This window comes from Clytia hemisphaerica, unplaced genomic scaffold (genome assembly GCF_902728285.1).
Source record: "Clytia hemisphaerica strain Z4C2 unplaced genomic scaffold, Clytia hemisphaerica genome assembly, whole genome shotgun sequence".
NCBI classification, from domain to species: domain Eukaryota; kingdom Metazoa; phylum Cnidaria; class Hydrozoa; order Leptothecata; family Clytiidae; genus Clytia; species Clytia hemisphaerica.
In genome coordinates, this window is record NW_027103648.1 from 77,221 (window position 1) to 88,639 (window position 11,419).

General features: G+C 32.7%; 1 protein-coding gene across 1 annotated transcript; it reads right to left on the reverse strand.

Annotated features, from left to right (window-relative positions):
• Positions 1-1,991: 1,991 nt before the first annotated feature.
• On the reverse strand, positions 1,992-10,904 carry LOC136802970 (probable ubiquitin carboxyl-terminal hydrolase MINDY-4). The gene is made up of 19 exons (XM_067059701.1): positions 10,697-10,904; positions 10,296-10,347; positions 10,062-10,089; positions 9,839-9,926; positions 9,285-9,559; positions 8,470-9,018; positions 7,760-7,870; positions 7,128-7,225; positions 6,822-6,920; positions 6,548-6,611; positions 6,220-6,285; positions 5,778-5,842; positions 5,090-5,165; positions 4,681-4,767; positions 4,101-4,184; positions 3,765-3,868; positions 3,271-3,359; positions 2,800-2,878; positions 1,992-2,356 (listed from the first exon to the last, which is right to left on the reverse strand). The coding sequence occupies exons 1-19, from the start codon at positions 10,854-10,856 to the stop codon at positions 2,311-2,313; spliced, it is 2,220 nt and encodes a 739-aa protein (XP_066915802.1). The 5' UTR covers positions 10,857-10,904; the 3' UTR covers positions 1,992-2,310.
• Positions 10,905-11,419: the final 515 nt, after the last annotated feature.

Sequence of the window (11,419 nt, forward strand, 5' to 3'; positions counted from 1 at the left end):
TGATGATATTCTTATAAGAAAAATACAGCGGGGTGAGGGTTCCAACTTTTCACAGAATCGATATGTTATTACTATTAAACAACCCTTGGGTTTCATTTTAAACAGCCTCATTTTATCCTTTTAGAATTTAAAACTTATTTCCTTGAGAAATTTTCTTTCCTATATTTTCTTTCCAAAAAACATTAACTGTAAAATCATATAAAATTCAGTAATGTTGGAGACAACTTGGTCAGATAATAACAAAGATCGAAACTTTATTTCATAGAGTTTCAAAGAAAATAAGGAAACTTTTTGGCTCCTTGTTTGTAGAAAAGTTTTATTCAAAAAGTTTTCAGTTTGTGACAAAAAATGGTGAACCCGGGAGTTTGTTAACTTGGGATAATGTTGACTCAGGTTTTCCGGGAAACAGAAATATAACTTGTAAAAGCGTACCTCGATGTTTAGAAATGTCTTTGTAACGAATATGTTACGATCCCATTTGAGCAAAATTACAGTCCAGTGAGAATTTTAGTCAAAGTCTAAGCCAACCAACATTTGACTTTCCATCGAAGTGATCATTTGAATCGATCAAAGTTTCATGGAAATGTGAATTTTCGATCACATTGTGGTGTGTGGTGTCACTCATCCTGTTCCATGCCTGCGACGAGCTATATGCTTTCCCGCGTGGTTCGAGTGTCATCACTATGCATCATGGTATCTGTGTCTTGCGTGCACAGAACCAGCTAAGCGTTCCAAATCGAAAGAGGAGGAATTCCTACTTCGCAAGGAGTAGGACACATTCCCCAGTGGGGAGGGCTCATATCATCAATGTGAATTTTCGATCGAAATCTAAAGACCTAACCTCAAGAGGACATTATCCGCTTCGATGAAAATTATTTCTAGGGTCAATTTTTGGTTTCTTCGTGATTGATATCTTACTTTCTCAAATTATTCAATCTTGTGCATGTTTAAAGGCCACACTAAATGCTTCACCTAGCTAAAAATGATTGGTAAACCATAAGGTCTTGATTTGCCCTGATTTCAGCGTTTCAGTCTTAATGTTTTTAAGCTTTTTGAAACTCAATTTACTGAGATTATTCTATTATTCTATCTATTATCTATTTAATGAGACTTATATTTATGAAATTGTCGAAATATAGAGAACATCTCGAAATCGTTTCTCAGAAACTTTGGGAAAGTGTCGAAGCAGAGAGACCAGAGTGTGTTTTTCAAAAATTTTAAAAATGTGTTTCATTCAAAAATAAAAGCCTAATTAAAATCTGGTTTGCGCAGTCAGGAAAAGAAAAATTAGTGAGCTATCATATTTTTTCTTCTCCTTTTTCCAAACTAACCCAAGAGGCCAATTAATAATAATTTGTCCCAAAAATTAGTCACTGTAGGAATTTTTGTTACCTAACCAGCATGACCTTGAATCGGTTTGTTTAACAGTAAAATTTCAAAATCAACTCTAAAAATAAGTTTTTCAGTAAGTAAACAGAATTGTTACGTAATTTGAAAACTGTGTCATTGTGAGTTTTTATTTGGTAGTGAAAAACGAAGAACGATGGGGCAGAACCCAAAAGGGCGGACCTTTCCCCTCGGTTCAATTAGACCCTTTTTAAAAACGTTTCAAAACGGCAATCAATTCAAATAAGTGGAAACTTTCAAATTCTCTGAAATCTTAATAAAATATCTACCGAGTGTCCAAGAAAAAAGTCCTCTTCTTTGAAGTGATTTTTTTCGAGTTTTATGAACTGTTAAAAAATCAATCCTTTCGCATTGAAAAGAAAAAGGATAAACTTAAATTTTGAGGGATCACTTCTCCAATTTTGGTCAAGGAGATCAAAATTTATGGTCTAAATATTCAAACATTACTTTTCAAAAAAGTCGAAAAAATGAGTGTATTCACTTCAAATACAGGGGGAAATTTTTCTGGGACACCCAGTATATATTTTAGTGTAGCAGCTTTTTTACTCAATTGATTCTCATCCAAAACATCAGACCTTAAATTTTAGTAAATTCTTTCTGATATTATTTCTTGACTTAAAAATATTATTCACAACCAAATCTTTAATGATCCCATTTTATACAAAAAATAATAATTTCAAAGTCCCTATTATTAATTATGTACAATATTTATAACATTTCAATTAAAAACAGTCATCAGCAGCATATAGTATAAAAATAAATTTCTTCAATGGCAAACAAACTAATTTCTAGTGAATATATTTTACACATTTTTTGAATTGAGGAACAAACATAGTATCAAACTCAGAACTAAGGTATGAACAAACTCAATCCGGAAAAAGGGATGAAGATAAAAAAGGAATTTCAAAACCTGATTGCACCGTTCCAATCTATGAAGGAATCTTCCCATCTGAAAATAAAAAGATAAAGAAAAAAAATGAAATAATATAGTGCTTATACCAAACACATCACAACCATCGTACAGTTTAGTGCGGAAAAGTATTACAACATTAGCATAAAAAGAAACTTTCAATTGCTTCATATTTCCAGATTTTCACTCAATTTTCGGCGGTAACAAACCCTTATAACCTGTTCATCTACTACTCTGTCAAAATTGTTAATCCCCCGTAATTCGTAAATTTTATTAGCGTCCCCTATAAGACAAGTCGTGCTAAATTTTCTCAGAAAATATCATAACTTGGCTTGAACCCCGCCCCTAAAAGTTTAGAAAATCTGATTGAACCCCTCAAATCTAATGTCATATTTTGCGCGAAAATATTGAATATCGTGAACCCCCCTTTCCCCCTAGTGGATGAATAATCATACATAAAGATTGCGAACAATAAATCTTACTTTGTACGGATGGTTTCTTCTAGACTCGAATTCTCCTCCTCTTCTTCTTCGTTCGGTAAATTACACGGTAATACGGTATCTGTGTATTTTACGGAATAGTGGAATAGTTTGAAAAAGTCTGCTTAAAATTGTACACTTTACTTTAGCTCTGGAAATCTAAAATGTTACTTTTTCGACCAAAACTTTAGCTAGGGAAAACTTCTGTAGAAAAATCTCAAAAAATGTGTAGAAAACCTTGGAAACTAAAATTAATTCTACTATAGAAAGGAGAAATTGAAAGGGAAAACTTTTAGTCGGTAAAAAGTGACGAGTTTTTTGCCGACGAATTTTTTCACTGACGAATTTTCTACCGACAAGGTATTGCTCCCCTGGTAAGCGCCACTATCTTTGAATTAGTATCTTCCCTGGGATAGAATCATCGTGTCGTCTGCGCATGGGTGGAGCCATTCTTCTTTCCTTACTATTACTCACCTATTGTCAACCGAACATCTAGCGAAACTGATCCCACATGTCTTGAGATTCCTTGGTAGTGATAAAGATCAAAATGCCGTTCCAATTTCCTGGAAACGAGAATAAAGATTAGTTATGTCACTTAGCTTAGCGATAATCCACGATCATGGAATAAAATATTCGAATTTGAAGAGATAATTACGCAAATCGAACGTTGCATCCCCTAATGGCGAAAGTTAGGCAAGGAAAAATCAGTATTCATAATATGCACCATTGGAATGTTTTCCAGGGACCCAACAGCTGACTGATTGAAAGTAATGTATTGATTGACTTTACGTCACATAAACCAATCACCTGTTGGGTCCCTGGAAGACATTGCAATGGTGCATATCATGCATATCATAAATACCGTAATTCCTTGTTCTTCTATTATGAAAATTTTTTATACAAAATCAGTTATACCCATTCGAAAAAAAAAGAAAAAGATTCCAAACAAACAAAAGATGGTTAGTTACCAATCACTGAGAAGTTCTTTCTTGAGAGAAAACAACACACATAATTTGTTGTTGTTCTTCAAAATCCAGATCGGATAGAATGGCGTTTTTAAACAACTGCCGACCTGAAAAGTATAAGATATTTCCTAAACATAAGAATGCTTCAATAGTTGATCTCTGACTAAAATAAGTACCCAGTCTATTGTTATTGTGTGTACAGTTTTGAGCCCTATGATTATATTTCGAACCCGCAATATCTACAATCGTGCAGTTTAAAGAAGGTTTAATACTTTGAGCAAAGTTCCAAAAAATGTTCATTTTGCTCCCCGCAACAGTAGCGCAATTGAATTGACTTACCATGTAGTTTTTCTTATCAGTAAACTCTTCATGTGTAAGATAACCCATCTCTGATCTTCGTTTTAACCCTTTCTCTAAGGTGTGCTGTGGAGGAAAAGGTAATTAGGGGTGAAAATATAGCTTCGGCAGACAAGCATCTGGACAACCAAAAACGTGAACATTAGCTGCTGCAAAAATTAGTAACCACGAAAATAATATTCCTGCGTTTTCCAATAGATCTTATCGGAGTTTTTGATTTTTCTAAAAAGGTGATGCATTGTGGGATTGTTTCGGGAGTATTACAATAGAAATCTCTGAGAAATTCCTCGAGGGAATTCTATTCTATTCTACTCCCGAAACAATCCCACAATGCAAAACTTTTTTAGAAAAACCAAAAACTCCGATAAGATCTATTCTAGAAGAATCTAGAAAATGATGTAGTATGCCAAGAATGGGAAAGCGATTTTTATCCATTAACATACGTTATGATATGGTGTCCTACTTAAATTGCTTCTTTTCTTTAATAAAGTTATGATAAAACATCTCTTCTTTTTTAAGATAATCCTGATTCTAAGCATCAAAGCAATAACCAAAAACAAACCCTATTTTTCATGATATCGTAGTGTTCTGATTCACCATTGAAAATGTTGGGAACTGCTTCACCATAAATACCAAGGTTGATTAACGCCTGAAAATGTCGCCGCAAATTATTGCGTATAAAAAGTTACGATATGATGTTTTCGTTCAAATCTGACTCTCTAACTCAAAAGTGGGTTAGGACTTGCTTCAAGAATTTAGCAAGTCTCAATATAGATACAAATCCATTACAATGGGTTGTTAGAACATGAATGTTCTAAAAAGCCTAAAATATCCTATCCACTAAAAATAAGAGATATTGATGAAAAGTTAAGCCATGATATGATTAATTTAAGAAGATCAAATCGCCTTACTTTTAAAACCTTCCTTAACCTTCCTTAAAACCTTAACCTTACTTAAATTGATCACCTTACCTGACACCGGTAATTCAGACATTCATCATTTGATTGTAACAGACCACGCCCTAGTTCACAAAAATCTTCGTACACCCTAAAACATAATGAAACAAAACGTCTTAGTTTGTACAGTATAACGATTTTTGACCTTTGAATGAAAATCCTTGTTATACGTTTAAACGAATTAAAATCACTACAGGCTTTTCAAAAATTGACCTCTTTAAATTCCATCCAAAGTTTTGAATTTAAGGGGCTCTTGTGGTCTTAGTACATGTAAATTCTCTACCAATTGACGCTGTATTTTACATATTCATCTGTATTCATCGCAAAAAGCTAGCTAAAGTTCATGTATTAAAAATATGTTTATTTGAAATTATACCAGACCCCAAGTAGAGGGGCAGTTATATCTATATGTTATATGTGAAGAAATTCAAAGAATTTCTGTCCAACTATCTTCTTTCAGAAGATTTGGGTGGCAGAGCAGCATATGCATTTTGTTCTTATTAGGACTCGTCAGCACTGCATACTGCACCCTGGTTAGGCAGATCAAATTGCCTAGCATCTCACGCCATAAAACTAATTGTGGCGCAGACTGAAACAAGATATATGAAGTGATATATGAAGAGAACAAAATAACAAATACTGTATACATAGCCTGAGGGAGCTAAGGGCTTAATATTCTCTTATAATTTGAATTACTGTATACCTTGAAAGACCTCTTGATAACAACATTGAATAAAGAAATGATATGCAGCCTCCAGCTTCTTTGAACTGAAAAATTGAAGAAAACAATGGTCAATTGTACAGACATTAATAAGCTAGAGCAGGAAGTTTAAAAATACATGGTTAAAACTGATTTTTTGCCCACGTGATGTCCTTTAATGGATTAACATGTGATAAATTCAAAAAAAAATGTCAAAAAGTTGCTCCATAATAGTTTGAAGTACCGTTATATTCTTGTGTGTTAAAATCTGCCCAACTATAAAGGAAAATATGTTTCGACTGTTCATTTAAAAGGTTTTCCTTGCTCTTCTTTAAAATCTAAGAGCCAGGATATTATAACACTCAAGATTGAAAATTTTGAACACTCAAGATTGAAAATTTTGAAATCACATTATGTAAGTCGAAACAATGTTGCACTACTTTACCAATTTTAAATTGCGCCTAATGAACTTTTCTGCCACATCAGAATTTGTGAATTTGAAGATCTCCATCTAAAATGAAATCAGTACAGTACAGAAATTCTGACTCAAATTTCTTTGTATTTAGGAAAACATCACTTCAGCCTTGGCAACCCAAATCTATGTAGCGGTCATTTTTTGAACTTTATTTTCTTACAAAGCAAAACGGAAAGGATTGGTGGTGCTTTACGAATTTAGCATTTTTAATGAAAGGTGAATCGGTTTTTAGATATCATTATAATCGGATAATAATCGGATAATAGCCGGACAATTTTTATCTGAAAAAATATGATACCTTTTCAGTAATCTTGTCTTCTTTATATTTGGATTCTGCAATAAATTTACAACTTCCCAAAGGTCTGAAAAACAGAGTATATGATAATATTGAATGTAACAACCTTTGTAACCCTACTTTCGAAATGAAATAAAAACAAAAGATTCAAGCTTTACATTCTATTTTATAAATAGAAATTGGAAAAATTACTTTTCAAGTCAAGAAAAACGTGAAAATCATAACAATTGATAAAAGGTATGCTGTAACGCAAGACAGCAAAAAATCACTTTCTTACAAAGCAACCACTGCAGTCTTCTTCTGACCACATTTCCAAAGAATATCACAGATTGCCAATGCTAGAGCTTTATCTTGTGACCATTCGTTTGGTGAAAGCCTTTGAAATAAATAGCCAGAATTTCAGCATTTTTTGAGGAAATAAATTTTTCTCAACTTGGGCAAGGGAGTCTACTTTACCAGTTTTCTAACAATTGCTTTTGTTGTTTTTTGTTGAAGTAAATACATAAAAAACATTTTAGTTGAATCGTGTAAGAGTTGAGAAATTTAAGATAGCATTGGCTACTCCCTAAATTTATTTTCATACCTTTCAGCAAGATCAGAGACAACATTTTCAGTGTTCAAGAAGAGAAGGTACTTCAAAACATGAGCTTGGATAACAACCATCAATTCCGTTGGACCATCCTTCATAGAAAAAGGTTTTTTATCAATACAATGTTAATCATGTCAGGTTAAATTTTTTTTGTCAGTCTGAACACGATGTTTTGAACACGATGTTCAGGGACGAACAACAAGTTTAGTAGACAAAATACATCTTGATGATAAAAAGATCTAGAGCTCCAAATTACCTTCAAGAGTGAATGAAAACTTATTGGAAAGCATGGAGAACTTTTTCCAATTTGGTTGCAATTTGTAATTTCCACCAATATTATTCAAGAAAACATTTGATTTGCCTATGCCTCTTTAAATTTGAAAGTTTTCTTCATAGTGAAGAATTTTCATTAAGTTACGTAGCTTTCCCAACACTTTAAAGACTCTTAAATGAAGTTCAAAATTTATGACGAGATGATTTCCATACTTAAACAGAGAAATGTAAATAAAGGAAACTCTGACCGTCCCTCGTAAATTTTCAACCTCGATTAGATCTGTTATTGGCGTTCAAGCATTGGCATGGAATAAAACTTGTGATCTCTTCTTATCAAGAAAGAATAATGTTACCAAGTAGTATCGTAGTCCATAATGTTCAGGTTTACAGAACTGAATAGTTTGTTCACGCCACAACATGTTGAAAGAATGACTGAGTGTACCAAACAATAATAGGCGTAGATTCTGAAATAAAAGGAAAATTAAAAGAAAGATCATTCTAAGAAAACTGGAATACATGACTTTTTTAGTATTTTTTAACTTAATCTGTATAAAGTTTTTCGGCGAAGCTTAATAATCTTAAAGGAGGAGGCTACTGGGGTATGTTTTCATATTGACATCTTTTTAGTTCAATAATATGTATATAAATTTTAGCGCTAGCAAATAGTAAGTGTAAGTAAATATCTAAAAGAAGTTTTCAAACATAACTTTAAATTTCATGCTATTCTTTCCTCGGCAAAGAATTTTTCAGATTTCCATCGGGACTTAATCTTGTGAATAACACCTAAATTAGATCTCAATGAAATCCACAAGTTACAATCACGTGAAAATTCATTCAATTTATCCCATTAAATTAATAAATCCAAAAGAAACATTTAGACATCACGAGAGGCATTCGGTGATTCGAAAAAAGAGCTTTACCAGCCATTTCAAATTGTGTCCTTAGTGCAGCAATACTCCTTAAAAGAAACCGAAACTAATGAAACAAAATGCTTCTTATAGAATCAAATGGAAGGGATCAGCAAAGCTTCAAATATCTGATAAAAAAAATTACTTTAGCCTACCTTAGCCACAGCATATGTTATTGGTTTTCCATGTAAATTATCATCTTCATCACGAAAAGGTGACATCCTTGCATTGTAATTACTCAATGAGCTCATCAACCTATCTTGACCGAGTGTGAAATTCTGCCACATGCTTTTCCCTGTTGAATTTCTTTTCATCGGACTGTAATTATACATCTTCCGTTTGTCTTCTGAATCACTAACAGGAGATTTACTGCCATTTGAAACATTATCTATAAACTTGACACATTTCATCAGCTTGATACTACAATCTGCAAACTGTTCACCAGGGCTGGGTAAATCAATGGTATCAGGGGGAGGCGATGGTGGGGGTGATCTTGATGTAGGTCTTCTAACAGCCAAGGCTTCTTTGACGACAGATTTTTTCACTCTATGTATCTGCATTGATTCCCTTTCTTGACGTAATGTTTTGATAAATTCTTTTGAAACCTCTCTAATAGGGTCTGTGGTATGTTTACTTTTGGCACTGAATGGACTTCTAGGTCGAAATTTCATACTGTTGGGTCTTTCAGCACTTTTCTTCCTTGTCTGAAAAATAAATTTATAAGAATTTCATAGTATGTAAAATAGTAAAGTTTCATAAAAATATTAAGTCATATACCACTTTTTTATTTTAGTTTAGAGTCTCTTTTTGAGGAGTCAAAATAATGTTATTGATATTCTAAAGGAACATTCATTACTGTCTGGGAAATTCCCCCTTTGCAAGAACAATCATTAAAGAAAGAACTCTTTGTCAAAAGTCTCATAAAGAGACTAAAAAAGAGTTTACGGCTTGAACTTTAAAAGTGAGTGACCTCTTGTAGTCTTCCAGTCCTGGTTTTAACAATGGTTGCTCTCCTGGAGAGAGTCAATGCAAGTTGTACTTCATCTTTTTCATCTTGTTCTGTTGTTCTTTGTTGTTTTGAAACTGAAGATCTTCTCTTTTTCAACCTTTTGCGTGGATCAATATCAAGTGTTTCATTAGTGGTTCCCTTGTTATTATCACTGGAGATGGAAGACTTTCTACGGTTCTTTGGTGATAACGAGTTCTTTCGAGATTTCTCTTTTAGCGATCTGATTGTAGTGCTAGCTGTCAAAGGTATTAAGTAGAAATGGATTTTTTATATTTAAATATTTTTTAATAAGGCAAATTTTGATAACAGAAGTTATGGCTTGAATATTTCTTTAGTATCTTAAAAAACTAACGTTAACAAAGTCTCTAGTTTTTTATAAAAAAATATGGAAAAAGACATTTGTGTTTCAATGTTATTTTCAAGAGAAATTAATTTGAATGACGATTACTGTACACAAAAGGAAAACAACTACAAAAAGAAGTATTGGAGTAATCAAAATGAACGAAAATACATACATGGTGGCATTGGAAGATCAAAAGGTTCGATTATGGCCTCTTCTTCAAGATATTCTTCAAGTTGTAAACACTCCAGTTCTTTCAGAATCTAAATAGAAAAGGAGAATGATATAAAATGCTTTGGGCTAAATATCTAACAAATAAAATTAGAAACAATGGTCTATTTTTATACAAATATTAAAAAATTCTTCAAAATCATTCTTTACTTTTGTCTTATCTATACCTTTTCTTTGTCATTTTCAGTAATTTCCCTATAATGAAAAAGATAATAATTAGGGAGATACCATAATTCTCTATAAGTAATAATTTCGAATTCTTATACGAAAGAAAATCAACCGTGAGAAAATATAAAAAAGGAGAAGACTCAAAGTTCAGCCTTTTTTAAGTGGGAGTCAGATTCATTACAATGTTAGTAATTTTCCCCTAGTTGAAGGTTTAATTTATAAAGCAAATTTACCGTTTTGCAAATAATCCATCAGATGTGGTGGTTGCAACCATCTTTTTCTCTTCTTTTGATATACCATTAAAAAAATAAAAATGTAATAATTTGATGAAGTTTACAAGATGTATAAGAACAGAAAAGAATTAGGGCAAAGATTCAAACTGATTTTTTGAGATATGATCTCAAATTGTTGAGGCCCAACCTTAAGTGTTTTACTCATCTTGGAACTCTAACCAATAATATTGGAATTCTAAGCCACAAAGGTTTTAAAGCCCTTTGGAATACTGAATCTTTAAAGGATTTAATAAATTACACCCTAAAAAAATTCCGTTAATATTTGACAGATTTTTCTAAACCCTTATAAATCCCTACCTCATTTCAAACCATACCCATGGATTTAAACATGTTATTCTTACCCAACTTTCTTGTTCCACTAGAAGATGTTCTGTTCTTTTGGTCTTCTTGAGGTACCAATTTCGGTAGTCTGATTGGATACTTTTGTTGATATAATGGATAAGTGGAAGGATCTTTGCTTGAAGAAAGACTACTCTTTCGTCTATCCTTTTGCCTTATCATCTTTATGATGGTTCATGATTGTTTTTGTTTTTTATTTTTATTTTTTCTGTATGAAAAAAAGTGCAAATAATGTGTAATAAATACCCCTGAGGCCATCTCACCTTATGAATACAAATCAAAATGGAACTAACCGGCTAGCTCTAAAGCTCTAAAACAGCATCTAATAACATAAAAACTAGAATATGATTCTTCAATGGGAATCAAAACTATAAAGTGCACTTACAAACATCAATATGATCTAACAAAATTAATAACGACACTGTCATGATTGACAATAAAACAAAGCATTTTCTGGCAAGAGCCTTGTAAACAAAACAACTTCCATTGAAATGATCTGTCACAACGTTCCGAGGATTGAGCCGAGAATGCTCAGAAAACGCCTGTGAGCTCCCGCGTAGGTGAATAAACTTCAACTTGTCAATCATTCTCTCAAGCGATGAGTACACAAAGTAATTCTAGCTTTATGATAGTGCCGCAGACCATCAGTGGATAATACTACAGACAATTATCATTATCCCTTTATTTTCATTCCTAGAACTTTTACAAAAAAAAGGAAAAATAGA

Excerpts from the sequence above, each read along its gene's own strand:
- LOC136802970 (XM_067059701.1), bottom strand. The coding sequence starts at position 10,856 with ATGATAAGGCAAAAGGATAGACGAAAGAGTAGTCTTTCTTCAAGCAAA. Across the intron at positions 7,226-7,759 it reads ATGGACTACGATACTACTTG|GATGGTCCAACGGAATTGAT; the intron begins GTAACATTATTC and ends TTTTCTATGAAG. Across the intron at positions 2,879-3,270 it reads AGATGTTCGGTTGACAATAG|ATACCGTATTACCGTGTAAT; the intron begins GTGAGTAATAGT and ends TAAAATACACAG.